Raw genomic sequence first — 15000 nt, forward strand, 5'->3', positions numbered from 1 at the left:
AGCGTGAAATTACAGCCTGTCCGCTGCCAATGGCGCCGGGAAACTAATGAATTACAGGGTAAATAACACCCGAATTAACCATCCAATTTAACTCCGCACAAAGCAGCCGCGCCGAGGCACAAGAGGGAGGGGGGAGGGGAGTGGAGGGGGGGGGACGAGTGAGGGGACTTGTCAAAACCCAGCCCGCCGCCGCTGCTGTGACGACCCCCGCGAGAGACAATTACGACGGGGCGCACAGACGCTAATCGGCTCGTCACAAAAAGGAAAACGCGGCGCGAAAAAACACGCTCCGGACGTTCCCCCCCACACGATATACTGTAAACACATTGGCAAGACCAACGGTACATTATATGCAACACTGAGCCTTCTGGGGGGGGCTGGATGAAGGTTCGTTTAACTCTGAAAGGGTACCAAAATGTAACCCACGGGTCCATTGGGTTACATTTTGTACCATTTCAGAGTTAAAAATGGATAGATTAACACGGAGGAATATACTGTGCATATGTAATAATAATAATAATACATTTGATTTATAATAGACTACGTTTGAACCAGTCATGGTCAAAGCGTGAGAGTTGAGGAGGATGTCGTGATCAACAGTGTCAAAACCTGCAGAAAGGTCAAAATAGATATGTCAGGACTATTGCTCGCTTCTTTTCAAGGTTAATGGTTCAAGGCTGTTCTTTATTGTTACATCTTGGGCACAGGTACAGTACATATAAAGAGTAAACAGTCTTATCCTTAAACACGGCATCATGGCCCGACTATTTATTTCAGGGGAATTTGACCTGTAACCCTAGCAGTGCCTTGCATTACGCAGTGAACAACATAGCAAATAATGCCATGTAGAAATCTCTATAATGCCATTAAAATGCTGAATACTGACAATTGAAATTAATTCCATATGCATCATTACTTCCTTGTTTAGTAACTGGTACAATGGACCACTACTGACTGTCTGTCTGTCTGTCTGTCTGTCTGTCTGTCTGAACGACTGCCTGACTGACTAAATCAGTGGTTCTCAACCGGTGGTCCGGGGACCTCTCACGATTGTTGCATTATTTAATTTACAAGACGTCTACACAATTAGAGAATGCAGAAGAATTGTTATTTTGATCAACGTTTGCCTGCTATCTCTCCTATGGTACTGTAACACATCAATACAGCATGGAATTGTGGGCAAAATCTTATCCAACGCAATGTTTTGGGTCTGAGAGTCTAAATCTCATCAAACGTGGTTCCGTGGCTCAAATGCCAAATAAATAATGGACCTTGATATAAAAAACAGGTTGAAAACCACTGGACTAAATGGACAAAAACACTTAAATGACTAAAATAACTAGACTAGCTGGCTGGCTGTCTATTCCGCTATAGTAGGTGTCTGTGAAATGAACCTGTTAGAAATGCTTCCTCGTGTTCGGGGGGTCCTGACAGAGACATGTGCGAGCGCTCCCCTCTCTCCGGTAATTAAGGGCTAATTAGGAGCGTTAGGCAGATGTCTTGACGAGTCCCGCGCCGTAAACAGCCTCTGTAAACAAAAGCTGTCCGAGCCCCCCGACGCTCGCCACATAGCGCTCCGCACTTTAAAACGCACAATCTAACACAATTAGGCCCTGTTGTACGACACTGTTTACAAGGAGTGTGGGGCTTCGGGAATTAAAAAAAAAAAAGCAGGACGAACACAAACTGTTTATGCTTTAACATCTGAAACCGCCATGACTGGATGTGAGGGTTTTAATTGTTTGTATTATACACAAAGGAATAGACATATTAAAAGGATAGTTCACTCAAAAAAAAAGGCTTATTTTCTATCAATTACTCACCCCATGGAGCCTTGAATTGAAGATGTTTTTGTTTATGTCACATTCCTAAGCCAATAATTTGATGTCCGGCGGAGTCTCCGGTAGGAGTCTCCCGGAGTCATCAAATTATAAAAAATAATTTTGGGGTTGAACTATACTTTATTGATAGTGAAGTAAAGTAAACAGAAAATGGTGAGAGAGAGATGGGGAGTGACAACGAAGCAAAGGCCGTCGGGATCGGGACTCGAACCCACACGCTAGGCCAGCGGTCCGGGCCGGGGGTGAACTATCCCTTTAACCACTTAAAACCCTTACGCTGCCTAGTGTATCCTCGGGAACGTTCACATAGTACATGCATGCGCACACCCAGGCAGGCACAAAACGGGTGCGAGCGGCAGAGCGCAGAGGTGCACACCTGTTGTTAATCAGAGAAGAGAGAGAGAGAGAGAGAGAGAGAGAGAGATGTGCGCGCTAAGGTTATACCGTGACTGGACTGGACATTACTTCTCTTACCGTTTACTGTCTAATTGTCTTCCCCTTATTCCTGTGTGCGTCTTTGACCAACCAAACCACACACCCCAAGTAGGTTATATGCTGTCCGTTATTGAGCTGGCCTGGTTGGAAAACTCCACCTTACATTCTTTGTTGTGATCTAAATCGACACCCCGGGGCGAGTGCCATCGTAAATAACCACCACCAGGGGTTGGTTGTCAGCTTTATTTATGTAGATATACTGGCTGTATTGATAGTGTATAAATGAACTGCATGAATGACCTGTATAAATGAACCTGGGGGGGATGCCAGGTTCATTTGTTGACCAGGCATCCTATAGTTTGTATAGTTTCAATTTACAGATATTTTTTTTTATCATGTTATACTGTTTATACTGATGATAGGTTCTCGGTTTACCTATGATCCTAGATTAGTATTTCTATGCATTTGACGTATTACCTTGAGTTTACCCTTGATCACTGTAAATCGCTCTGGATTAAGAGCGTCTGCTAAATGCCTAAATTGTATTAACTCTACCATACAGATTGGTTAAACTAACCTTATATTCATTCAAAGTAAAAAAATATATATATTTATTGATATGTCAATATATTGAGATATCATAATGACAAAAAATGTACATTGTATAGTATAACGCATTGGTTCTCAAAGTGGGGTCCGGGGACCCCCAGGGGTACCAGGGCGTCCCCAGTAAAATTTAGTTAATATAGTGTCACAATCATTCTAACCACTTCAACCATATTTTATAGTTTGGCTATTCAAAAATAGCAGATCTACAAGCTCATAGCGCGGCCGCACTATGAGCTTGTAGATCTGCTATTTTTATTCCAAACGCGTGGAATAACAATTCACTAAAATTCGTTTGCACAACGTCTCATTAGTAAACTAGCAAACAGGCTATACAGTGTAAGAAGCCTGCAGTCTAAATGCCTACTGTACGTTACAGTATAATAAGTCATACACAGAGCCAGTCAGTGCCTCCCCTGGAGAACGTCACGTCTTAATGTTCTCATGAGGACTGAAGGCCATGTTTGAGGGGGGGTTAAATATGTCCGTGGTACGAAGAGGGTAAGTGACACATCTGACCTTATACTGCCCATCCACGTTAACGAAGCCATTATGTGTGAGAGACCGCGCGCGTGTGTGTGTGTGTGTGTGTGTGTGTGTGTGTGTGTGTGTGTGTGTGTGTGTGCCTATCTGCGTATAGCATCTGTATCACATTCATGTCTGTGTCCTTGCACTGTATACAAAGTATATCATCTGATTCATCTCCATATTCACATTTTTTAATTTGAATCCGGAAAAGTAACAGTTTTGGTTTACGTTTTTTTCTTTCTTTTTTTCTTAAACTTTTATCTCACGAGTTTGCAACCAATTTTTCACCCAGTGCCAAAGCTGGTAATCCTGGGCGCTACTCTCCCTCTGCCAGCCTGGGGAGAGTCCCGAACTGAGCTCATGCTTCCTTCAAATGCATGAGGAGTGAGCGGCCCGCTTCTTATCACCTGACAGGGGGGAGTTTCCCCAGGTTGGACGTAGTGCGTGGAAGGAACACGTTATTCCAACCAGTTCCTTTCCCCTCCATCAGGCGACCAGGGGGAGGCGGTATAGAGACCAGGATTACTGCATGTTTTTTGTGAGGGTACCTTCCATAGGGGAGAACATGCAAACTCCACACAAAAAAGGGGTTGAAGTGGTTAAGGGTGTGTCTAATTGCGGCAGAGTGGATCTACGCCCAACACTCATTAGAGACCAGGTCCGATCTCACGCAGTACGCAGCTACCGCTGTGCCCCCCCCCCCCCCCACCCCGCAGGGGCAAGGCTGTGTGGTTTAACAAGGGATTACCTTGGTGCCACGCTGCGAGCTTTTGTACATCTGCTAATTTTGAACATTTTTGAAAAATACATTTTTTAATACAACACAGTGAGAACTACTGATTTAGAAGGCATTTGTAGAATCGTCCTCGGGTCTTAAAGGGATAGTTCACCCCCAAAAAAACTTTCTTTCTATCTATCGATCACCCCATATTGTTTAGTTTTTGTCGCATTCCTAAGCCAATAACTGATGATGACCGGCAGCGGTTCCGGTAGGAGACACAGAGAGTCTCCTTTGTGTCTACTAACCGAAACCGCTGCCTAATGGTCCGCTGGTGATCAAATTATATTATTATAGGAATGCGACAAAAACATTAAAATGAATTCAAATCTCCATGGGGCGACTAATAGAGAAAAAAAAGTATTTTTTTGGGTGAACTATCCCTTTAATGGGTTTTAAGAAATTGATGTCCTTACAAGTATAGTAATACTAGCGTGTGTGTGTGTGTGTGTGTGTGTGTGTGTGTGTGCGTGTGTGTGTGCGTGCGCGTGTGTATTTAATGAGCGCCGCCGTCCTAATGAAGGCATTCTCCGGTACAAAGGGCTTTATGTGGGCCCGAGAGCGGAGATGCCACCGCGTCACCTTGAGTGGGACACGCAGTCACACAGAGCACTAACCTTCCTAATGAGATCACACACACATCACCACAAATAATAACCCATTAACACCCGAGGGCCTGATTCTACAATTATGCCTTCTGAAATCACTAGTTCTCACACTTTCAAGATTTTTAAAAAGAAATGTTCAAAAACAGCAGATCTACAAGCTTGCAGCGCGTCACGAAGTGACGCGCTGCAAGCTTGTAGATCTGCTGTTTTTGAATAGCCAACGCAAAATAAAAAAGCGACACTTATGCTTTCCCGGTTTTAATGGGATAAACCACCGTGCGCGCGTACGTACGCTCGCTCACACACACACCTGACACAAATACACCCACAGGGAGGAAGTTGCGCGCACACACACACGCGCACACACACACACACTGTACCATACACTTGACGGTCGCAGAAATGCGGTTACATTAGGGAGTGGCACGTTGCGGGCACGCACACACACGCGTTTGTATTCCAATACTTGTGAGGACATCGACGTTTTAAGGACAGCATTGAAAACAGCTGTAGCCGGAAAAAAATAACAGATCTACAAGCCAGGGCTTGTAGATCCCGGCTATTTTTCAGTGTGTGACATCGCAGCACAACTAAGCATAAAATAGGGGAAGAAAACTCTAATCCAAAACCCCTAAACCTGACCTCTAAATATCTAATCCTAACACTATAACCCCCAACCTGAATATGTTCCTGATTGTAAGCCTAACCCGAAAAATATTTGACCATAAAAAATAAATAAATTCTACTATACTTGTGGGTATGTTTGGTCCTCCAAAGTATAGTAATACAATCAAGCACACACGCATGCACACTAACACACACACACGCACGCGAGCACACAGACTCCAGTGTGAGTCCAGTGCTGTTGACAGTGTCTCCGCACGCATCCTCGTCATGGCGGTGTGTGATTAATTAAGTGGTGATTACAGAGTGTACCTTCGAGGAACCCTGCCGACCTAACACACTCAGACATGTGACAAACACATTAGCGCCGTCCCATCCTCGCCAACACACACACACACACACACACACACGCACACAAACGAGCGCGCGCACACACTAACCAGCAATTCATCACACAACCCGCTGTGGTTTGAAGACGTTCAATATTCAAATATTGATATTTCAGAATGCTGTGGATAAACGTTTAATTTGAAGCCGTCGTGGCCCTGCTATACCCGCGCCAGGTACTACATCAGGCCATAGAGCAGTGGTTCTCACACTTTTTGAATGCCAAGGACCCCCAAATTGATATGTATTTGGCCGGGGACCCCCCCATCTGAAAAGGTTTTGTGCTACAGGGACCAGAAGACATTTTTTTTTTCCAAATATCTTCAATATTTTTGCAATATTTCTTTTAAAACGCAGGGGGAAAAAAAGCAGATGTACAAGCTCACAGCGCGGCACAAAGTGACACACTGTGAGCTTGTAGATCTGCTGTTTTTGAATATTCAACTTATGAATGGATAAAATGGTTAAAATGATTGTGACGCCATATTCACTACTTTTGATGGGGACCCCCTGGAACCCTCCCAAGGACCCCCTGGGGGTCCCCGGAGCCCACTTTGAGAACCACGGTGATAAGAGTTTGTGTTTTGCGAGACGAAAAAGGCGAGCTTGGCGGGAGGACGGAGTAATAGCCGAAAACGACGGCTATTTTCGGCGAAAATACACTAAACGGTATATAGACTCATTTCAAATGAAGTTTTAGACGTGGTTTAAAACAAGCACTGGCTGAGCTAGCATGCACATACCGTACGTACGCAGGCACACGCGCTAAGGTATGGAGTGCTGCACATTAACATATAGGAAGCGAAATGGGGAGTGATAATGGGGGGGAGGAAAGTAGCGACGTCTTCAACATTAATAGACCTGCGTGCCGTAAATACACATGATATCTACCGACACGCGTGCTTTCACAATCGCTCTGCCTCACGCACACACACACACACACACACACACAGAGTCTAATTAGGGAGCAGGTCTGTAGTGTGGCTTGGCTGCCATCAACACTGAAGGTCAGACAGACAGAGAGAGAGAGAGATAGAGAGAGAGAGAGACTCTCCACCACCGTGGGGAATGATTAAATCAATTAGCATGAGTTTCCTCCGTCTCTGTACCTCAGAGCGTCTGCCCACTCCGTTTTTACTCTGATCTGGGGACAGCCACGGCGCCCAGGTGCTGCTTACCACACTAATTGCTGAATAAACATGCAAATAAAACGGTGAAATTAATACACATTTAAATAAAATCACAATTTAATTATAACGCCGTTTACTGCAATCGCTGAATCTAGTTCTCCTTTTCCTCCGACAGGGAAATTGATACAAAATGCAGACTTCTACAGTAACAGTTGAATATTGTTATTTTCGCCATTTTTTCAACAGTGAAAGGATGAATTATTCTTTAAGAAAATCCTCTTTGTTTACTTAAGTCTCTATGAATCTACAAAATAATTTGAAATGAGGATTTTTAGAGAATATGAGACAAAATAAAGGCTGATGTTGTTATATGTTGGTAAATATTGTTTTAACCACTTAAAACCTCAGCAGATTATAACATACATTCATTTGGGGGTCCTTGACATGAACATGTTTGACAACCACCGTGGTAGAGCGATGTCTCTGCCTTCAATTAGCCATTATTTGGTGTGATATTCGACGCTTCAACTTCAATTTGTTTTCAATTTCACGAGTGTTTTTTCAATGAGGGCTGATTAATTTCAGGGGGAATATGGCGAACAGAGTGTGCATTTCTCCAACACATCTGTAGGGTTTAACTCATGCTGTCTGATGATAGACTCGTTCATTTACTGTCTGGAGGAGAAAAATAATTATCGCTTCACGGCCTAGATTGTGCAGTTACACGTGCATATGCACACACGCACGCACGTGCACGCACACAGAGACACATGTAACCACTTGTAGTCAAACTTGTAACTACGGTATTTCTCTCGCTGTCTCACACACACCCCCCCACACACACACACACACACACACACACACAGTGTGTGTGCCAGCTAGGGGTGTGCCGATATATCGTCCCGCGATATATCGCGATACGTTTTCGCGACGATATGTATCGTTTTGGGAAAAAAAAATATCGTTTTTGAAAAAAAAAAATTTTTTTTTTTTTTTTTTTTACAATCATAATAATCAGGCATGCAAACGGCCCCGAAGTGAAAAGAGTGACAACATGTTTTTTTTTCGGGTCAGGTGTCATACTATTTGGGTTCAAAACGGCTATTGTAGCTGAAAAGCTACAAATTTGCATGTCTGAATAATGCAAAAACAGAATTATTTGTATGCATTTTCTTTTTTTCTCCTCCATATATTTTCATAATAAAAAAAGTGCGTATCGTATCGTATCGAAATCGTATCGAAGTTGTGAGCCAAATATCGTATCGTATCGTTTGGTGAAATTAGTGTATCGGCACACCCCTAGTGCCAGCTATGAGCCAACATGATGTGTGTGTAGTGGTGGTAATTAGCAGCTGGTGTAGTGGGGACATGTCACAGCATGGAGGCTGTCCTCCAATGGCAGAAACATCACAGCCAGTGGCTGCAGGCAGGATGCTTCATCTATCTCCTATCCTCATCTCTCCACCTTTGTCCAGGTGTATCCATTTCTCCCTCTCTCTCTCTCTCCCTTCTGTCCGTCTCTCTTACTCTCTCTCTCTCTCTGTTGGTTCCGTGGTAAATGGTAAATGGTGCATTTATATAGCGCCTTTTATCCATTCACACACTGACAGAGGAGGAAACCATACCAGGCACCAACCTGCTCATCAATTAGAGCAGGGGTCTTCAACGTTTTCAGGCCAAGGACCCCCTAACTGAGTGAGAGATGAAGCAGGGACCCCCTCTATATAGTATAAAATTGTGTTTCAGATTAAACTTTTTTCGTTTACTTGGTCTGATCTTTTTTCGCTCTACACCAAACCTCTTTGCCAAAAAATAGCAGATCTAAAAGCTCACAACGCCTCGCAGCGCGAGGCGTTGTGAGCTTGTAGATCTGCTATTTTTAGTTTTCCTCAGAAAAAGGGATGCTAGGGTTCAAGTGGTTAAGGTAAAAAAAAATCATATCACACAAAGATTTGGCGGCCCCCCTGTAGTAACTCTGAGGACCCCCTAGGGGTCGCGGACCCCCTGTTGAAGACCTCTGAATTAGAGCAATTAACGGTTCAGTGTCTTGCTCGCCACACATTGTGTTGAATATCGTATATTTTGTAAAAAATACTTTAAATGTACAAAGTAACTTGCAACTAAAGTTTTCAAACAATTGTGGTGGAATAAAAAAAAGTACAATATTCACTTTTTTTTTTTTTTTGACATACTCAAGTAAAGTACCTAAATAATTCTACTAAAGCACAGCGACTGGAGTAAACCTACTTAGTTACTTTTCCCCCTCCAGTGTTCTCCTCAATAAAGGCCCGGCGTTCCTAATCAAAGCTGGTAGTTTGTTCATTAGCAGATTACAAACGAGGCCGCGCCGCTGTGACATGAGAGCCTGCGATTAGCACGGGCGCTTAATTGCCCGATTTCCTCGTGGCGCTCCGTCTGGAGGACGACCCTAGACGACGCTCCCACCGCTGTTCTGGGGGGGGGGGGGGGGGTCTTGTTGTTTGCCACAAATTACGAGCCAACACTGTCGCTGTCGGGTGGAAACCTTGTATATCGAAAACGGTTGGACATACTTTTTTTTTTATTATTGTTTTGAAAACATCTTATTCTTAACCCATTAAAACAGCATTTGTGTCCTTTTAGGTTTGAGATAAAACCTGAGAGGTTGGCAGCTTTCAGAACACACCCCCCTTTTTCTTTTTGTCCTTCCTGTTTTCCCCTCTAAATCCCCCCTCACACACACACACACACACACACACACACACACACACATTTGTATTACTATACTTGTGAGGACAGCAAGAGATAACGTGAGCTTGTGAGTTTCTACATTGTCTATTTTATTTTGGTGCGTGACACCGGCCACGCAACTTCGCAAAAATCAGGCATATTTAACTCGGACCTCACAAGGTCTATATACTTGTGAGGACATTTGGCCCTCATAAGTATAGTAATACAAATCACACACACACACACTCTTAACAAAAGACGAGACAGAGCGAGAGAGAGAGGTCCATATGCCAGTCGGCAGCACCCGCACTTCATTAGGGCCCCTCGACCGTCTCCCTAGCGTCCTCTCTCTCTCTCTCTCTCTCTCTCTCTTAGAGAGAGAGAGAGAGAGATCCCTACCCACTCCTTAGCTTAATGATCTCATTTCAATCCAAGGGAGAGGCCCCCCATCTAATTGATGTCAAGTGTGCCACGTTCACTCTTAACCCATTGAGACCTGAAGCCGATTCTACATGTCTCCTAACTCTCAACGGTATTCTGAAAAAAACTCTGTTTCTACAGTATATGAGTGGTGCTCAATTTCTTTCATGTCAAGGACCCCCAAAATTATATGCATTTGGCCGCGGACCCCCATCAAAATATTTTGTTCCAGGGACCCCCAGAAGCAAAGATTTGAGTTAAAAATGTTCGCTTTAAAAAAATATATATATATATATTCAGAAGATTTGCACACATTTTCACAATTTAAAAAAAATAGCAGATCTACAAGCTCATAGCGCGGCACTCGGTGCCGCGCTATGAGCTTGTAGATCTGCTATTTTTGAATAGCCCAAAGTGTAAAATAATGCTTTTTAGCTCAAATCTAAAAATGACACAGTTCCAGGTCTTAATGGGTTAATCAAGGCAAGACGAATCAAACGGAGGGAGAGAGAGAAAGAGAGGAGAGAGAGAGAGAGAGGAAGGAGAGAGAGAGAGAGAGAGAGAGAGAGAGAGAGAGGAGAGAGAGAGAGAGCGAGAGAGATTTCAGCTGATCACAGGCCTGCTGTTCAGTGCCAACTCGGCTATTGGACCCTCATTATATCTCCCAGACTGGCCAGGTGCCCCTCCCTCCCTCCATCCCTCCCTCCCACCACATCCAAAAAAATAATCCTACTGAGTTCATTTATCCATTTTACCTCTGAACATTTACAAGTGTAACCATTGTACATTTTTTAATTAAAGGGACATTTCGCCGATTTTGCATCAAACCCCTATTTGTATCTAGGTCTAGGACCCGTAAACATGATCCTGGTGTGTTTTTTGTGTTTTATCTGTATTTTTATATTTGTATCCATATCTTCAGAGACTATGAGTCATTTGACTCATAGTCTCTTTATCTCACCTTATTTCCTGACTACAATGTAGACCACACCCCCACGCAGCCTCCCCTCCCCACAAGGAAGGGCAGTGCCCCAAAGAATTATGGTCATTGTAGTAATGCAGCAGTCCAGTCAAACACCAGTCAAACACACATACTTCTATATTTTTCTGCCCATAGGGTGCAAATTTCAAATTTTGCTATTGTTATCAACTACAAATATTATTAACATTGAGTGCCTGTAAGTTCTTCCAGGGGTGAAATTCTACTTTAAAGGGTGTATAGGAAATCTGACATGGGATGACCTCAAGAGGTGGCTGTTCATATACTATAGCAACAGTGTAGTCGCTTTTTCGACTACACCAAGCCTGCTGCTATTTGACAGTCGAAAGCCACGCTTAACTACAACTTTTCTGTTGACGAATAACGTATTCAATCAGTCCCGTACCTGTTTAATTGGGATGGCGCGGCCGCTCCCGATGCTGTCCGTCCGTCCCTCCAGGCCCTTCTTGTCCTTGTCAGGTTCACTGGCCTTCCTCGACTGTGGAAGAGAGAGAGAGACACACCGCGTTTAATTAAACTGAAAAGAATACGAGCTACAGAAAACGGATCTGATGAGAAAACAACTACCAAGATGACATCACATTAATTATAATCATGCTACTGCAACTACTACTAATATCTTAATATTTGATGTATTATTAATTAGCATTAGTACATAATACGTTTCAGTCTCATATCTGCTGTTGATCGTCTGTACATATATTCATTCTTAAGTGATTGATCATACATCTATCACTTAAGAATGAATATAGATGTATGTTCATGCATAATGTACATTATTTAATGGCTATAGATTGTACATTATGCGTGTATTTATTGAGAGAATATACATTATGTTAACTCAGATTAAGTGCAGATCTATCTATCTATCTATCTATAGTAGCAGTATTAGGAGTAATTGTAGTAAAACAAATAGTAGTAGTAGTAGTAGTAGCACTTATGGTCTCACTTGAGACCAAATACAGTGACATTATTACAATTCTAGTAAAACACCATCAATAATGTATTTGCTCTTAGACATTATGATAGACATTAGCCAAAAAATAGCAGCTCTACAAGCTCACAATGTGTTGCAAATGCAATATGAGCTTCTAGATCGGCTATTTTTGGCAAAGAGACTACAGGGTTTACGTGGATCATTAAGTGTGTGAAGATTTTGAACTATGAAACTATTGTGCGTGCGTGCCGTGTGTGTGCGTCTGTGTGCTCATAAGGTGTGTGTGTGTGTGTGTGTGTGTGTGTGTGTGTGTGTGTGTGTGTGTGTGTGTGTGTGTGTGTGTGTGTGTGTCTGTGTCTGTGTCTGTGTGTGTGTGTGTGTGTGTGTGTGTGTGTGTGTGCGAGGACGCAACATTGTGGGACTGGTTAAAAGATGGGCAAAACGATGAATTAAGTATTGTTCTTTATATGGAAAAGACACCTGTATCCATAACTGTATGGTAGTCTGCTTGTGTCTAGAGTATACAGCTGTGATCATGATCTTTGTGACATTGCATTTTGTTTTACTCTGATATATTTGGATCTTGACATGATTTATGTCTTAACCCATTTAGACCTGAGGTCTAAATGGGTTCAAAATATGACATTTGTATTAAAAAAATCACACCCAGTGTGAAGAGAGTGGTGCCTTTGAAAGTGTAACTGGTTGCATCCGCAACAATCAGCAACAATATGTTGTCACGTGACACGTGACAACATATTGTCACGTGTCACGTGAAGCTTGACCAATCAGCCGTGCTCAAACATACAGACGGACATACGGACACACGGACAAAGTCAAATGTAGGAGTGGTTGGCACCACTCAAAAATGCATACTATACGTTGGCTATTCAAAAACAGCAGCTTGTACATCTGCTATTTTTGAACAAATTTAGAAAAATCTCAACAACGTTTGGAAAATTTTGAATCATTTATGCATTTATTTTTTTACATAAATCTTCTGTCCTGGGGGTCTCTGGAACAAAACATTTTCAGATGGGGGTTTTTTATTTTCCAAAATATGTCTTAAACTGAAAATCCAAATAAAGACATTAAAATGTGTTTTGTTGGAACTCACGGTGAAGAGGTTGGAGCGGCGTTTGGACTGCTTGCGGACGGGCGTGGGCGTGTTGGTGGTCTGCGGCACGTCGATGCGCAGCTCCTTCTGACTGGTGCTGGGCGTGGACGGGACCGACGACGAGTAGTCGCTCAGACTGCCGCCGCCGTTACTGGTCTGTACGCGCGCGCACACACACACACACACACACACACACACACACACACACACACACACACACACACACACACACACACAGGGAGAGACGACACAATGATAGAGGATAAATACAAGCGGAGGAAATCGTTACCTTCGGTCATCATCATCATCCGTTTTTTTTTTCCGCCTGGAGACTCGCGTCCAGGACAGGCTTCCGGGGGTGGAAAAAGTACTCAAATGTTTTCCTTGAGTAAAAGTATCAATGCTGCTGCAATGTAGAAGTACCGTGTTACAAGTAAAAGTCCCGAATTCAAAATTCAAAAGGTACAAAAGTATTGGTATCAAAATGTACTTAAAGTACCGAAGTGTATTTTCAAACAGCCTAGGTATAAAATAGGGCTGAAGTGGTTAATGTATGTTTTATAATAATAAATAATAATTTATATCTGCAAAGTAACTAGTAACTAAAGTTTTCAAATAACTGCATTGGAGTAAAAGTACAATATTTGCCTCTGAGATGTAGCGGAGTAGAAGTAAAAGTATAGACAATTGGAAAATACTCCAGTAAAGTAAAAGTACCTCAAAATCGTACTTAAGTACAGTACTTGAGTAAATGTACTTAGTTACTTTACACCACCGCCAACACCACAACCACCACCATCATCATCACTCAATGCATCCAGCCATTGATCACAGTTCTCAGCATGAACTATGACTTCACTCTGCTGTTCTAATCGCCTCCCACTCCTAATCAGCGCCCCCCCCTAATGCGTGCCAATACTCTCCATCTATAACACTGCTGCTGCACCAGTAGAACGGAGTGGAGTGGAGTGGGGGGCCGGCGGTGGGTTGGTGGGTGGCGGGGAGGTCCGGTCAGTGGTGGAAAAAATGCTATTTTCTTTTTTTTACTTGAGTAAAAGTATCAATATAGAATGTAGAAATACTCCGTTGCAAGTAAAAGGCCTGTGTTCAATGGTTTACTTGAGTAACAGTACAGGTATTGGCATCAAGATATACTTAAAAGTACCAAAAGTAAACATACTAAATGTTTGAAAAGAGCAGATCTACAAGCTCACAACGCGTCGCGGTGCGACGCGTTGTGAGCTTGTAGATCGGATATTTTCAAATAGCCTATGTATAAAATAGGGCTGAAGTGGTTAATGTACGTTTTATAATATCATGATTTATATCTGCAAAGTAACTAGTAACTAAAGTCTTCAAATAATTGTAGTTAGGGGTGTGCCGATATATCTGCGACGCGTTGTGAGCTTGTAGATCTGCTCTTTTCAAATAGCCTATGTATAAAATAGGGCTGAAGTGGTTAATGTACGTTTTATAATATCATGATTTATATCTGCAAAGTAACTAGTAACTAAAGTCTTCAAATAATTGTAGTTAGGGGTGTGCCGATATATCGTCCCACGATATATCGCGATACGTTTTCGTGACGATATGTATCGTTTTGGGAAAAAAAAATATCGTTTTGAAAATTTTTTTTTTTTTTTTTTTTTACTTTTTTTTTTTTTTTTACAATCATTATAATCAGGCATGCAAACAGCCCCGAGGTGAAAAGGGTGACAACATGTTTTTTTTTGGGGGGGTCAGGTGTCACACTATTGCCCTATTTGGATTGAAAACGGCTATTGTAGCTGAAAAGCTACAAGTTTGCATGTCTGAATAATGCAAAAACAGAATTATTTGTTTGCATTTACTTTTTTACACCCCCATATATTTTCATAATA

General features: G+C 42.5%; 1 protein-coding gene across 2 annotated transcripts in view; it reads right to left on the bottom strand.

Moving 5' to 3' along the window:
• agap1 (ArfGAP with GTPase domain, ankyrin repeat and PH domain 1) overlaps window positions 1-15000 on the bottom strand; it is a gene marked incomplete at its 5' end in the record, with an annotated part of 339845 nt that overhangs the window by 84740 nt on the left and 240105 nt on the right. For both annotated transcript variants that reach the window (XM_084050611.1, XM_084050610.1), the window contains 2 exons: window positions 11452-11544; window positions 13121-13276. In XM_084050611.1, the coding sequence (XP_083906737.1) occupies window positions 11452-11544; window positions 13121-13276 (249 nt within the window). The remainder of the gene's footprint in view (window positions 1-11451; window positions 11545-13120; window positions 13277-15000) is intronic.

The sequence above is a fragment of the Gymnoscopelus microlampas genome (genome assembly GCF_963454915.1).
Source record: "Gymnoscopelus microlampas genome assembly, chromosome: 24".
In the NCBI taxonomy this organism is placed as follows: Eukaryota; Metazoa; Chordata; class Actinopteri; order Myctophiformes; family Myctophidae; genus Gymnoscopelus; species Gymnoscopelus microlampas.